Source organism: Choloepus didactylus, chromosome 4, assembly GCF_015220235.1.
Source record: "Choloepus didactylus isolate mChoDid1 chromosome 4, mChoDid1.pri, whole genome shotgun sequence".
NCBI lineage: Eukaryota > Metazoa > Chordata > Mammalia > Pilosa > Megalonychidae > Choloepus > Choloepus didactylus.
In genome coordinates, this window is record NC_051310.1 from 93,501,014 (window position 1) to 93,517,146 (window position 16,133).

Here is a 16,133-nt window from a genome sequence, read left to right on the forward strand (position 1 = left end):
GCAAGGTAAAATGGTGCAGCCACTGCAGAATACAATTTGGTGGTTCCTCAGAAGGTTAAGTATAGAATTACCATATGACCCGACAATCCCACTTCCAGGTATATGCCCCAAAGAATTAAAAGTAGGAACTCGAACAAACATTTGCACATTGATGTTCACAGTAGCATTATTCACAATCGCCAAAAGATGGAAGCAACCCAAGTGCCCATCAACTGATGAATGGATAAATAAAATGTATATACATACAACGGAATATCATTCAGCTGTAAAAAGCAATGAAGTCCTGATACATGCAACAACGTGGATCAACCTTGAAGACATCATGTTAATGAAATAAGCCAGACACAAAAGGACAAATATTATATGATCTCATTGTTTTGAAACAATTAGAATAAGGAAACTCATAGAATCAGTATCTATAATACAGATTACCAGGGGACGGCATGGGGATAGGGAATCAGAAGTTAAGGCTTAAAAGTGAAGGGTTCCTATTTGGAATGATGGAAATGTTTTGGTAATGGATGTTGGTGATGGTAGCACAACTTTTGTGAACACAATTAACAGCACTGAACTATATATATATGAATACAATTAAAAGGGGGAATTGTTAGCATGTATATTTGGTAAAAAAATAAAAATAAAAAAATACATGGAACCACACTACACAAACAGTGAACCCTAAGTTAAACCATGGACTTTAATTAATAGTATAATTATAAAAACATGCTATCATCAATTGTAACAAATGTTCCACACCAACGACAGGTGGTGGTGGTGGTGGGGTGGTATATGGAAATCCTATATTTTATGCATGATTGTTCCCTAAACCCACAACTTCTCTAATGAAAGAAAGAGAGAGAGATAGAGAGGGAGGGAGAAGGAGTTTTCTGTCACTTGCAGCAAAATGAGGCTTATCTAATACACCAACCCTCTCTTCTGAAAAGCTAACTGAAAGTTTTAAAAAATGCTAAATGAAACATGATATAATAAACAAAGCAAACCAAACCTGAGAGTTGGTGTGATGGGATTCACCACTGGATTGCATCAATGGAAGGGTATAAAGAGAAGTAAAGGGACATCTAGGCCAAAGTCATATACATCTACAAACCTGAAGGTAGAAACAAGTTAAATAAACAGAAGGAATGTCACTGGGGGTATCTACTGTAGACCACTGGGCAGATGGAAAATAGGAAGCCTTTAAAGCAAGTAATAAAACTGAACAGTGGCATTCCTGGGTGGGGAAACCTTAGCTCTAGCCATTTTTTAGAAAGCTGTATCTAGCTAAAATGGTGTAACTGGACAAAGTTTCTTATGTCCTGCTGAGAATTTCACCTCTTGGTATAAGGGAAGTGAACCTTAGGACACAATACTGATTAATAAAGAGAAATCGGTTGGTGACTTGGAAGTGATGGAAGTTTAGGGAGAAAGCAATCCAAAATAGAAGATCTTGGTAAGTTCAAAGAAAAGGTAGGATAATATGTAATGATAATCAACTCACTTATGCACTCACTCACTTAACAAATGCTTACTACCTATCTGTGTCCCAGGGATACAACAGTTAACTACCCAGATAAAGGCCTGGTCCTTACAGTGTTTTTCATTCTAGTGGGAGGAGACAGACAAGAGACACATAACTAAAAACTTCAAAGGAGTTGAGGTTTTAGATGAAGGGAAGAAAAAAATGGTTTAGGGCAGCAATGGGAAAGAACGAGAGTAGATGCCTACTACCCCTCCAAGGCCTAAGGAATGTGGGAAAACAAAAAGATTAAGTGGGCTGCAGAAGAAATAGTATTCTCAGGAGACAATCAGGGGAAAATACTCGGAGAAGAGAACAAGGTTATAGGGAAATGACTGAGAGCAGTCAGCTGAAAGGTTTAAAGGGGAGGAAGGAGAAGAAGGGGGGACAGAGAAGCTTGGGAACAAGAGTTTGTGTGAGAATGATCTTGGAAATTTGGCAAATGGTGACAGAGGTCAATTAGGATGGCAGGTAAGAGATGGTAAAAGTGGAACTGCTAAATTCCTATTTTACTTTGTTTTCTCTGCAAAGAGAATGGGCATCGGATTGGGAAAAAGAGAATAAACAATGTTCTCAAAGAACTGAAAGCCAAGACAGGCTCAGAGAGAGATACAAGAGCACCTAGTTACTGCAAAGGAGCTCAAGTCTCCTTGTCCAAACAGACCACATGCAAACAAGATCTTGGAGCCACTGTTGCATCCAGTGAATAGAAGAGTTGATGGAAGAGTGAAAACAGGGAAACATTGTTCTAATTTTCAAAAAACTCTGAAAATGATTGTCAAAAACTACAGACTGGTGATCTTGATGTCACTCCAAGGCAAAACTCTAGAACATGTTATCAAGTGGCTGCTCCATGAGCTCTAAGAGGAGGAAATAATTATAGAGTTAGTAAGAGTTCATAAAGACAAACCAGTCATCTTAATGCACTTCATTCTTTGAAAGGATTACTAGACTGGCAGAGAACAATAATAGCTTCTATTTATTACAAGCTTACAGTGTGGAAGGTCCTGACAACTACCATGCAAGAAAGCTATTTTTTTCCCCCTCATTTTACAGAAGAAAAAACTGAGGTTCAGAGAAATTTAATTTGCCAGTCACACAGCTAGGAGTAGGGGGTCAGGTTTCTGACTCAGGTCTGTATCACCCTAGAGACAATGCCCCATCCACTCCTCCTTGCTGTCTCAGACTTTGACCTTTTATAAACCATATGACCAAGTCATATGACTTCTGCATCCCCGTGGACTAGGAAGAAAAACATGGTCTGCAGGTTGATTTATAACTGCTTGAACAAGAAGTAGTGATGAATAGACTGATCTCAACTGAGAGGGAGGCCTCTAATGACATTCTGTAGGATTCTCTTTTTGCCCCTAGCCAATCATTTTTTCAGTGAAACTTGATGTAGAGACAGTATAGTGCAATGGAGATATGTGAAGTCAAGAGCCTCATGACTACCTGTGTTTGAATCCAAGCTTGGCTGCTTTCTGATTCTATGACCTCGTGCAATTATTTAACATTCCTATATCTCAGTTTCCCTATCTATGAAATAGGGATAACAGAAATGACCTTAAAGGACTACAGTGAGGATTAAATTAATTAATATATAAGGCATTTAGAACAGTGCCTAGGATGTCTTTTCCTAAAAGAAATTCAAAGACAAAACAAACAATAATTTGGAAGAAACAGAAAAGCACAGAGAGAGCAGAACACTATACTCAGGTATGTGCACACATATATATCATAGGAAAAGTACAGCATCCATCCAATAAGAATAGGATCCATTACAGAAATATTCTGAGGACAAAAAGGAGTTTTTGGAAACTGATTTGATAAAAAGGAAAATTCCATGGAAGAGTGAGAAATAAAATTGAGGAAGTCTCCTAGAAAGTACAAAAGCAAGAGATAGAAAATAGAGTAGTCTAACATCCAAATAACAGAAGGTTCCAGGAAGAACAAAAAGAGAAAACAAAAAGAAAGAATACCAGAAAATTTCCAGAACGGAAGGACACAATCTCCAGAATAAAAGAGCTGCAAGGAAATAGAAATCAGGAGTAGTAAAGTGGACTGCTGTTTCTGACAATTCATACTATATATTTAATAGAAATAAAATATGAATTAAAAGACAAATAAAATAATGAAAAAGTATTAACCTTTAAAGGGACATCAAGATCCAGAGCTAGAGTATATACAAGGGAGAACAACAAAGGATATGAAAATTCCAGAAACCAATACTGAAAAAGAATAGTTAAAAGACCTAACAATGTTTAGTCTGGGGTTTCTTTGAGTTTTACACTAACCTCATAAGGATTAAAATTACAGAGAAGTAAGTTTTGACTCAATATGAGAAAAAATTTTCTATACAGAATGAACAACCTTGTGAGAGGATAAGTTTACGATCCCGAAAGTATTCAAGCAAATGCAGGTTAACTAATGAAAAGGGATGATTCTATGGTATTAGAATAAAAGGAACCATAAACTTGTGATTTTATACAGTACAGTCACAGGTTTAGAACACAATCTTATTTTGTTTTCAAAAATAAGTAGTTAAGGGGGGGCGAGGGAAAAAAAAAAGTAAGTAGTTGAAATATTTGATATATCTAAAATTCGTTTTGTACCGTCACAGTCTGCGCTGATTTCTTCATTAGGCTGGTGTGTAGTCACTTTCCCAGGTTTTGACAAAAGGTCCTCTGATGTGCTAAGAACATCCTTCTTTATGTCAGAGGTATCAAGGTTATTTAACATACTACAAATAAAGAAACATAAAGCCAATTATAACATACACTGGACCAAACAAATACATAATCCCACCCACCCCGAATATTTTTCTACAATTGGTCAGACAATATACAACAGAGAATAGACATGTTTTCGTATTTCGTCTATTCCAAAACCTCTTTAGCTGGCTCTCAAAGTCCTCCTCCATCTTCTGGCCCCAATAGACTTATCTCCAATTACGCCCTTTCAATAACTTCAGCATTCAATTATGTTGCACCACTTACATTCTCCATATGAGCCCTGCATTGTCTACTTTAGGGATTTCGCCTCTGCTCCTCTCTCAATTTTGAAAACTGTCATTGCAATCTTTTCTCATCTAAATCACTTGTCCTTCTAGGCCCTCCATTGGGTAGTTATTGATATCTCTCTCTTCTGGGAGTCCAAAGCACATTACCCAGACTTCTCTCATTATGCCAATATGTATAAGTACGTGTGTGTGTATCTGTATATGTGCATATAAAATTAACTCATACATATTATACACAAATATATATATAAAAGTATGATCAATCTGAACTGGATGTACTTAAAATGACATACTACGAAACTATGAAGGAGTGATAAAAAAGACATTTGTTTGATATCCAGGAATCACCTGTACTTGCCTCAAGCAGAACTATGGACTACAATATTCTAACTAAATCAAAACAGTGATGTATATCATTTATATTTTTAAAATCTTTTTGTATCTTTTGCAAAATGATATTTTATTATAATTTAAAAAATCTCCTAATATTTTTAGCATTGTTTTTCAAATTGTTGGTTTGACTGAAGCTCACTGAAGCTAAGGCTTATTGAAAGGGCGTAACTGGAGATAAAAATGAAAAAATAATCTAGGGCCAGAATATGGAGGGCTACAAGGGCCAGTTTAAAAGGTTTGGAACAGAAGAGATGCAAAAATATTCCTCTTTTCAATTACATATTGTCTGACCATTTGACCTCTGAAATTAATTTAGGTATCACAAACAGCATTCTTAAAAAAATGAAATAAAATAGAACAGAAAATTTAAGAGTTTACTGTATATAAAGTAGTATCATTTGCAAAAATGTTTTTAGTTTTATAATTTATACAAATATATATACTGGATTGCAATGGAAAAAAATACTAGAGAAACTACCTTGGAAATAACCATTTTCTGATTGCTGAAGATCTAACTTAAGTTAACCAAAGAATGATAATTTAAATTATGTAGCCATTAAAAGGAATAAAAGTAGACTATACAGTAATATGGGAAATGTTTAAAAAATATTAGGAGACAAAAAGCAGAATATAAAATTATAGTCACACACAATAATTGTAATAGTCCCTAGATTGTAAGCTCTTACAGCAGTTAACTCTATCCCTGAATTGTAAGGCCTATCTCTAAACTTTGAGATGCTGATCCCCTAGCATATGTTGTCACAAACATTGGGACTGGCGGTTTGATGTGCTGAGCCCTCGAGCATGGGACTTGCCCTTATGAAGCATTACCACAAAGGAGAGTCTAAAGTTGTATGTAATGGTGCCTAAGAGTCTCCCCCTGAGTACCTCTTTGTTGCTCAGATGTGGCCCTCTCTCTCTCTAACTGAGCCATCTCGACAGGTGAACTCGCTGCCCTCCCCGCTACGTGGGACCCAACTCCCAGGGGTGTAAATCTCCCTGGCAGCACAGAGTATGACTCCCGGGGATGAATGTGGACCCGGCATCGTGGGACTGAGAGTATCTTCTTGACCAAAAGGGGAATGCAAAATGAGACGAAATAGTTTCAGTGGCTGAGAGATTCCAAATGGAGTCGAGAGGTCACTCTGGTGGACATTCTTACGCACTATATAGATAACACCTCTTAGGCTTTAATGTATTGGAATAGCTAGAAGTAAATACCTGAAACTACCAAACTCCAACCCAGCAGTCTGGACTCCTGAAGACAATTATATAATAATGTAGATTACAAGGGGTGACAGTGTGATTGTGAAGACCTTGTGGATCACACCCCCTTTATCTAGTGTATGGATGAGTGGAGGAATGGGGATAAAAACTAAAGGACAAATGGGGTGGGATGGGGGGATGATTTGGGTGTTTTTTTTCACTTTTATTTTTTATTCTTGTTCTGGTTCTTTCTGATGTAAGGAAAATGTTCAGAGATAGATTGTGGTGATGAATGCATAACTATGTTATCATACTGTGGACAGTGGATTGTATATCATGGATGATTGTATGGTATGTGAATGTATTTCAATAAAACTGAATTTAATAAAAAAAAATTATAGTCACAAGTTGATTACAACAACGCAAAAAATCATACACAAATTGAGAGAAGGATCAAAATTGAAAATGGTCAAAGAAAATGTTTGGTTTGTTAGAACTGTGGGGCTATGAGTTAGTGTTTCTTCTCTCTTATTTGGAATTCTGTTAATGTGGCTACAATGTTAGTTGTGTAATACACAATTTTTTAAATAAAAAAAAAAGTCAGGTGTTCCACAAGGAATCAGGGTAGCACAGGAAAGCACTGCCCTGGATCCTAGTCCATTTGCCATTAATTGTATAATCTTGGACAATTCTCTGCTCCTACTTGTGCCTCAGCTACTTCCCATGTTAAATGAGAATTCTAATCTAGAATCCAGGCATGCTTTCAGAGCTAACTATCTACAAGTCTGTCTGAATTTCTGTTGAAAAAGAGAGGAAGAGAGGGGAGCTCTTTCGTTCTTTAGTTTTGTTATTAAATAGTAAGTATGCTTCAATTTTTCCCACCTCTTCCAATATCCCAATATAAAAGTTAAAACACAAACCGAGAGAAACTAGGTTAGGTATACAAACACCTCTCTCCTTTCTTTTCTTTCTTCTTTCCTTCCTTCCCTAAATAAGGTGATGTACCTAATTTCAACTGGGTCTTGATTTTTTCTTGATGTGTATGTGTTCTTTATAAATTAAAGATAATCTTTTGTCATGATGTAATAAATATCTTTATATACCAAAAATAAATAAATAAATAAATAAATAAGGTGATGTACTATAGGGAATTGTTTCTCATAAAAATATTGGTTAATAGCATAGTATATACACCACCACTGAAATGGACTGTGATTTAGATTGGGGAGGTAATGGAAGTGACAGTTACAATTGGCAAAGTGAGTTATTGGTGGGCTACATGGAGTATTCCTTTTCCCCATAATATTATCATTAAATAGAATCATGTCACGCTTTACTAAAATTCAGTGAATTATCAATACTATGGGAAATTTTATTCTGTTGGTTTAAAAAAAAGGACATATTACTAACTAATTCATTTCCCAAATAATGCGTTAGCTGTGTATCATTTCAGGTTCAAGAATTTAGAAATATTTTTAGGAAGACACTCGTTATATCAAAATCAACTACATAAAATTGTTTAGGATCCAACATAATTAATTATAATGGGACTTTACATCTTTAGAATACTAAAAATTAAATGAAATGTAGAAATAGGGATTTTTTTGTTGTTTCCATTTGGATACAAAATAAACAGTGCAGAGCACAAAGTACATTGAATAGAAATGGTACTATATAACTAAATTAAATTATTTAAGCTATCCCAGAAACAATAAGGTTTATTAATACTTAGCTATTTTACCTAAAGCATTTTAAGGAGGAAGAAGAGGCAGAAGTGATTCCTTCTTCTGGAGATGGTGGAACACAATCTAAATTGAAATCATCCTCATCAAACTCAGTACATGGAGGTTTTTCATTTGAGTGTAATTCGGTTTCTTCTAAACTCTTCTTCTTTTCACTATTATCTAAAGTAAAACAGATGATGGAAGTAGGTTATTTTAATAATTAATGAGACAGAAAAGACAGCATGTGAACACTTCAGAGCAAGAGCTTCAGGCCAGTCATAAACAACAATATACCACTTTATATACAAGTTCTTTCCTTTCACATGTTAATGTCGGCTTATTTCTGCACAAATGATCATTGAAGTCAACTAGATGAAATCCAATGAATTCTGGATTGAGGCTGAAGATTTTCTTAAGGATTTTCATGATTGTCTTCAGTTAAATTATGAAACCTATACTTAGCATCAGCACTTTCATTTTTCTATTTTTCACTCATATTTATATAAAGGTAAATGCAACAAATAAGTCTGATAATTGCAAAAACCCTGCTACTTCTACAGGTAAACTCTATCTTCTTTCCTGCAATGGCTTCCTAGCTATTTAACTCTATCAGATTCAATGACTCTCTCTTGTACTACACTAGAAAATGCAATGCCAAATTGTTGCTCTCTGGTTTACCTTTTACCAATTTTCCTTCAGAATTGGTAACACAATTGATTAGACAATACAGTTTTGCTTACTATCAATCACTTTTCAGTCCTTTCTGACCTTGGTGGGATTCAGTTTAGTGTCATATTTACAAACTATTTCATTAGGTGAATTACTTCTATATATATAGCCATCTCAGCTATTGAGTTTGAATGTAAATATATAAAATATACATACAAAATAATTTGAGTTTATTTATAATATTTTACTAGCATAGATCATATTATGCATCAATATTAGGGGGCAGCAAACCATACTGGAACTACAATAGAAAGGCTGAATTTCACTTCCCAAATCTACCACTAATCAGCCAATAAGCCTTTAACAAGCTAGTTTAACCTGCCTGGGCCTTGTTTTCTTCATGTATAAAATCACAGAGCTCTCTTTGGTGCTATTAAAAACCAGTGTACAATAAAACCTTCCATTCTATCAATATATCCAGCCCCATTAATGAGGTCAACAGAATGTTCAACAGCACCTCTACAGATTCAAAGATCCTGAAGGACAAAAGCTGTATCATACATAATTACTATTGTTTCCAATGCCCAGCTTTCAATAAACAATTAAAAACAACATGCTAAAAAGAGGATAAAATGATACTTACCTCTTTCATCTCTCAAGTGAATTTTTAAAGAGTGACTTTCCTGAGTATCTTCATTGATAAGTCCTTTGGAAATGGGGTCATCATCAATGCAAATCACACCATTACTTAGCCATTCTGAGTCACCTTGCTGTTCCTTAGTCAAATCTACTTGCTTGTTTTCAGAGGAGGGAGACAAATCAGCTTTTACTGTATTTGTTTTAGGTAGCTGTATTTTAAAAAAGTTTCTCTTGGCCTTTTTCGATTTCTGAGCAGTGCTTACTCTTAGAAAGTGAGATTTGGGTGGTGTAACAAATGCTTTTGAATTCCCAGAAATATCAAAGTCATCCATATCATCCCAATCATTGACGGTAATAAAAGAATCTGTTGAAGAACTAAATTCTAACTTGAAAGTAGCATCACGGGGTTCCTTTGTAACAGGTGTGTTTTGGGCAGTACACAAAACTTCCTGTGAAAAGCGCAACAAATCTGGTGAAGATAATTCTGAACCAACTCTCTTGGTTTGCTGTCCTACTGCGGCATTTTTAAAGTCACCGATGCTTGTCTGCTGATTCGTGGCACGGGCTAAAGGTTCACTGAAGGAAAAGGCCTCAGCAACATTAACATCTTTATCACTCAACACAGGTGTTTTTGCTACTGACACACTAGTTACAGATACATCATTTTCTGAAGTTTTCTTTTTAAAAGTGAAACCGCTGAAAAATAATTGAAAAAGTGAATTAGATTCATTTCAACAAACCCACCAACTCTACAAAACATTAAATTTTTCCACTAACACATATAAGTTATCTTGATTATATCACAAATGAGCAAAGAATATCCATCTCCCTTCGTGATTTTAAAACATATAATGTAACTTAAATTATACTTTATGCTCTGATCTTTCCTATTCAGAGTCTAATTATTCAATTTTTAGAGTATCCAGGCCATTGCCACTCCTAAATTTCTCAGGCTGGTAGACCTTAATTAATACCACCTCCAGAGGTAAGGGGCAGCATAAGTGAAAAAGAGAAGAGACTCAAATGTAACTACTTGTTAGTACTCTGATTCAGGTTTTATGGGGAAAAGAGTTAAAACAGCTGGCTAAGCTAAGATCTAAAGGACAAGTAGAAGAGGCAAGAGTCCTGGATTTAGTTGGATTTAGCAACATGAAGGTTGATGGTGACTTTAAAGTCAAACCCCAGAACAGTGCTTGGAACCTGATAAATGCACAAGAATATAAATTATTATCAGATATCATTAGAAAGCTGGAATATAGCTTAGGAAAGAAGGCAGAAATTAAAAGGATACAAAATTATATTAAAATATTAAACACACATATGAAGATTCATTATTTATACAATGAACAAATATTAATGAAGCATCTATTATGTGCAAAGGTGCCGAACAGTTATCACCTGGTGCTGCTAAAATACACTCTACCATTAATTTATTTGCAAAGTGGGAAATTGAAAGTGAGCTTCATATCTTCATCTGAACAATGAAAGGGTTAAACTAAATATTTCATTTGTATGACATAGTATGTTAGTGCTTTTACAACAGCAGACAAACCAAAATACTTACAAAGATTTGGGTTTTGAAAGACTTAATTTATTATGAAGTTTTCTGGCTGAGTGACGCTCCAGTTGCTCCTGCAGATTATTTTGTGGAATAGCAGCCATGGCCCTAAAAGTGAGGGAGTGGGGGAAAATGGAGTTATGTACTTTGTATTAATTACAATATTTATTCAGGGGAAGAGGGAGAACTTGATTCAAACAGATATTGTTCTAATTGTGCCAAGGGTAATTAGAGACTTCTTTTTTTTTTATGTCAATAGTGTTCTGACATTTACAACTGGTGACATGTGACATTTATAATCTGTAACGGAAGGCTCACTTAAATAACAAAATGACCAGATTTCCCCTCAATGCTAAAATAAGTACAAAAGACATTAGGATGGGATCAGTTTAAAATGGATTATTTGGAAAGGGCTTAAAGAAAAATGTGACCTGGTCTGGGACTGAAAGATGTATGGAAGCTAGAGAGTGAGAAGATAGTAAATCATCAGAGTACAATATACTAAAAACCCAAAGAACAAATAAATCGATTCAAAATTCTCTACCCAAAGGCAAAATCAGGTGGTTGTGAGATGATTTATAGCTTATGGATAAGCGAAATGAATGATAGCAACATTATATGGGATGGGAAGAAAGAATAAGAATATGCCATTACAAGGTACCTGCACTATCTGAAAAGTGATAAAGTGCTATTTGAAAGTAGATTTAGATTAGTTATAAATGTATATCGCAAATTCTAGGGCAACCACCAAAAAAATTAAAAAGTATACTTATATGCTGAGAGGAGAGAAAATGGAATCATATATAATGCTCAGTTAAAGCCAGAGGAGGCAGAAAAAGAGCGGAAGTTTTGGTAATGGATCATGATGATGGTAGCACAACATTGTGAATGTAATTAACACCACTGAATTATATACTTGAGAATGGTTAAAATGGGAAATGTTATACTGTGTACATGTTACCACAATAAAAATGTAAAACAAGCAAACAAAGAAAAAACTGAGAAGGCAAAAAAATAGTGAAAGACCAAAAAAGAAAGAACAAGGGAAATGAATAGAAAATAGTTATAACTATGGTAACTATTAATCCAACTATATCAATAATAACTGTGAACATGCAAGGAGAAATAAACAAATTCACTATTATAATTAAAGACTTCATCACCCCTCTGTTCAGCAGGCAGAAAATCAGTAAGGATATAGGTGAACTGAACAGCACCATCAATCAACTAGATCTAATTAACATTAGGTCATTAATTCAAAAAGAGCAGAAAACACAGTCTCCTCCAGTTCACTTCGAATGCTCGCCAACAAAGACCACATTCCTGGGCCGTGAAACATATCTTAACAAATTTAAAACAACAGAAATCAACAAGGTATGCTCTCAAACCACAAGTGAATTATACTGGAAATCAACAACAGAAAGAGAGCCGACAATTTCCAAAATATCTGGACATTAAACACTTCTAAAACACAATGGAGCAAAGAGGAAATCTCAAGAGAAATTAAAAATATATTTTGAACTAAATGAAGGAAAAAGGAACATCCACATTTGTGAGATGCAGCAAAAGCTGTGTTTAAAGGGAAATTTATAGCATTGAATGTATATAGTAGAGAAAAAGAAAGATCTGAAACCAATCTATGCTTTTACCTTAGGAAACCAGAAAAAAAGAGGAAATTAAATCCAAATAGGCAGAAGAAAAGAAGTGTACCGGTTTGTATATATTATGTCCCCTAGAAAAAGCCATATTGTTTGATGCAGTCTTATGGGGCAGACGTTTTGGTGTTGATTAGATTTGCATGGATATGCGCCCCACCCATTCAGAGTGGGCCTTGATCAGTGGAGCCATATAAATGAGCTGATGGGCAGAGGGAACTCAGTGCAGCTGTGAGTGACATTGTGAAGAGGAGCTACAGCCAAGAAGGACACTTTGAAGAATGCACAGAAGCTGAGAGAGTAGCTGCAGATGAGAGAGTTTGAAGACGGCCGTTGAAAGCAGACTCTTGCTCTGGAGAAGCTAAGAGAGGAAAAACACCCTAAGAGCAACAAAGAGTGACATTTTTGAGGAACTGCAGCCTAGAGAGGAACATCCTGGGAAAAAGCCAATTTGAAACCAGAATTTTGGAGCAGCCACCAGCCACATGCCTTCCCAGCTAACAGAGATTTTCTGGACACCACTGGCCATCCTCCAGTGAAGGTACCCTTTGTTGATGGACACTTTATGGCCTTAAGACTGTAACTTTGTAACCAAATAAACCCCCTTTTATAAAAGCTAATCCATTTCAGGTGTTTTGCATGCCGGCAGCATTACCAAACTAGAACAAGAAGTAATAAAATTTAGACCAGAAATCAATGAAATTGAAAAAAAAAAAAGGAAAACAGTGAAATATCAGTGAAACCAAAAGCCGTTTCTTTGAAAAGATCAACAAAATAGATAAGCCTCCAGCCAGGCTAAGCAAGAAAGACAGAAGACATAAATTACTAATATCAGAAATAAAAAAGGGATCATTACTACTGATCCTATGGACAATAAAAGGATGATAAAGGGTACAGGTACAAAATGGTGGAGTAGAAAGTTTTACATCTTTTTTTCCCCTATTATTATTATTATTAATTTTGCATGGGTGTTTTGTTCCTTAGTATTTTTTTCCTTTTTTTTTCCTTTTTCTTCCCTTTTTTTATTCTTCTTATTGTGCTTAGTCTGGTGGACTGAAGAGTGGGAGAAATGGATTTCCAGAGCAACTACAACATAAGACTCAAAATGCCCACTTCTCAAAAAATTTTTACATAATATACAAGGAGACAGGAAAGTATGGCCCAGTCACAGTAAAAAAAGAATTGGATGGAAAATATTCTGGAGGAAGCGCAGTCTCTGGAATTACTAATCAAAGATTTTAGAACAATTCCCATAAATAGGATCAATGAATTAAAAGAAACTATGGACAAAGAACAAAAGGAGTTACAGAAAACAATATATGAACACAATGAGAATGTCAATCATTTGACAGAAATCATAAAGAACAGACAAATGGAAATTATGGAACTCAAAAGTACAGTAACTGAAGTGAAAAATTCCATAGAGGGGTTCAAGAATAGATTAGAGGAAGCAGAAGAAAAGATCAGTGAATTTGAAGATGAAACAACTGAAATTTTCCAGGTTGAGAAGCAGAAAGAAAAAAGAATGGAAAAAAAAAAAAAAGAGTTTGAAGAATCTGTGGGACACCACCAAGTATACTAATATATGCAGCATAGGTATCTGAGAAGAATAAAAAAGAGGTAAAGGGTCAGAAAAAATATTTTAAGAAATAAAGGCAGAAAATTTCCCAAATCTGATAAAAGATATGAATTAATGAATCCAAGATACTCAACAAAAGTCAAGCAAGATGAACTCAAGAGATCTATATCAAGATACATTATGATCAAGCTGTCCAATGCCAAGGACAAAGACAACATCTTAAAAACAGCAAGAGAAGTGATGTGTCACATATAAGGGATCCATAGGATTACTATCCAAGATTAACGTCCAATTTCTCAATAGAAACCATTCAGGACAGAAGGCAGTGGGAGGACATATTTAAAGAGCTGAAAGAAAAAAAAAAAACTGTTAATCTGAGAATAATAAACCTAGCAAAGTTGTCCTTCAAAAATGAGGGAGAAAGTAAGACATTTTCAGACAAATGAAAACTGAGGGAGCTTATTATCACTAAACCTGCCTTAAAGGAAATGCTAAAGGAAGCTTTTCACAATGAAAGGAAAGAACACTTGACAATCTCAATGTTGGATAAAGAAATAAAGATTTTCAGTGTAAGTAACATATGGGTAAATATATATACCAGAATTTTTTATTTTTCATTTGTAATGCTGTCTTTTTCTTCTTATGAGGCTAAAAACCGAAATGCATAAAAAGCAAGCTTAAATCTTTGTTACTGGGCACAAAATACATAAAAAAGTAATTTATGATATGAAAAATTTAAAAGGAAGGGATGGAGAGTATAGGTACTTTGTGTAGGCTACTGAAGTCAAGTTGGAATCAACACAAATTAAATTGTAATAGAGTATGCTAACTGTAATCCCCATGGTAACTGTAAGAACATGTCTTTAAAAATCTACACAAAAGTGAAGGAGAAGTGATTCAAAATAGCTTATTATAAAAGTTCATCTAAACAAAAAGGAGGGCAGTAATGGAGGAAACGACAGACAGAAAACGTGTAAGACTAAGAAAAAAAATTAGCAAAATGGCAGAAGTAAATCTTGCCTTATCAGTCATTTCCTTAACTGTGAATGGATTAAACTCTCCAATCAAAAGGCAGGGATTGGCAGAATGGATAAAGACACATGTCCCAATTATATGCTGTTTACAAGAGACCCATCCCATCTTAGATCCAAAGATACAAATAAGTGGAAAGTGAAAGTATGGAAAAAAATTTCACGCAAATAATCAAGAGAACAGGGGTGGCTATATTAATAAAAGTAGCTTTTAAGTCAAAAATTGTTAAGATCAAAGAAGGACACTATATATTAATAAAAGGGTCAATTCAACCAGAAGATATAACAATTATGCACCTAACAGATAAGCACCAAAATATATGAAGCAAACATTGACAGAATTGAATGGAAAAATATTTCTACAATGACAGATGGGAACTTCAATACACAACTTTCAAATCAGAATAGCACACCTGTTTCAGTTTGCTAATGCTGCCGTTTTGCAAAACACCGGAAATGAAGTGGCTTTTATAAAGGGGGTTTATTTGGTTACAAAGTTACAGTGTTAAGGCCATAAAGTGGCCAAGGTAAGGCATCAAAAGGTTACCTTCACTGCAGAAAGGCCACTGGCACCTGGAAAACCTCTGTTAGCTGGGAAGGCACGTGGCTTCGACTGCTTGCTCCCAGGTTGTGTTTCAAAATGTCGTTCTCCAAAATGTGTCAGCTTTCAATGCTGTCTTAAAAATGTATCTCTCAGCTGCTCTCCAATATGTCACTCTCAGCTGCTCTGAAGTCGTTCTGTTTGTCAGCTCTTTATATGGCTCCACTGATTTAATTAAGATCCACCCTAAATGGGTGGGGCAACAACTCCATGGAAATTATCCAATCAAAGGTCTCACCCACAGTAGTTTGAGTCACATATCCATGGAAACAATCGAGTGATTCCAACCTAATCAACACTAATACATCTGCCTCCACAAGACTGCATCAAAGAACATGGTGCTCTGGGGGACATAACACATCCAAACAGAAGATCAGTATGAAACAGAGAACCTGAACAACACTATAAACCAACTAAATCTAACCAACATTTCTAGAACACTTTATCCAACAACATTGAATACACATACTTTTCAAGTGCAGATGGATCATTCTTTAGGACAGACCATATGTTAAAGCACAAGAGAAGTCTAGATACATTTTT

General features: G+C 35.2%; 1 protein-coding gene across 5 annotated transcripts in view; it reads right to left on the reverse strand.

Annotated features, from left to right (window-relative positions):
* The window catches only part of BLM (BLM RecQ like helicase), a 98,929-nt gene that overhangs the window by 55,088 nt on the left and 27,708 nt on the right, over nucleotides 1–16,133 (reverse strand). For all 5 annotated transcript variants that reach the window (XM_037833100.1, XM_037833101.1, XM_037833102.1 and 2 more), the window contains 4 exons: nucleotides 10,731–10,832; nucleotides 9,171–9,862; nucleotides 7,876–8,038; nucleotides 4,129–4,256 (listed from right to left, as the gene is read on the reverse strand). In XM_037833100.1, coding sequence (XP_037689028.1) covers nucleotides 4,129–4,256; nucleotides 7,876–8,038; nucleotides 9,171–9,862; nucleotides 10,731–10,828 — 1,081 coding nt within the window. In that variant the 5' untranslated portion in view covers nucleotides 10,829–10,832. The remainder of the gene's footprint in view (nucleotides 1–4,128; nucleotides 4,257–7,875; nucleotides 8,039–9,170; nucleotides 9,863–10,730; nucleotides 10,833–16,133) is intronic.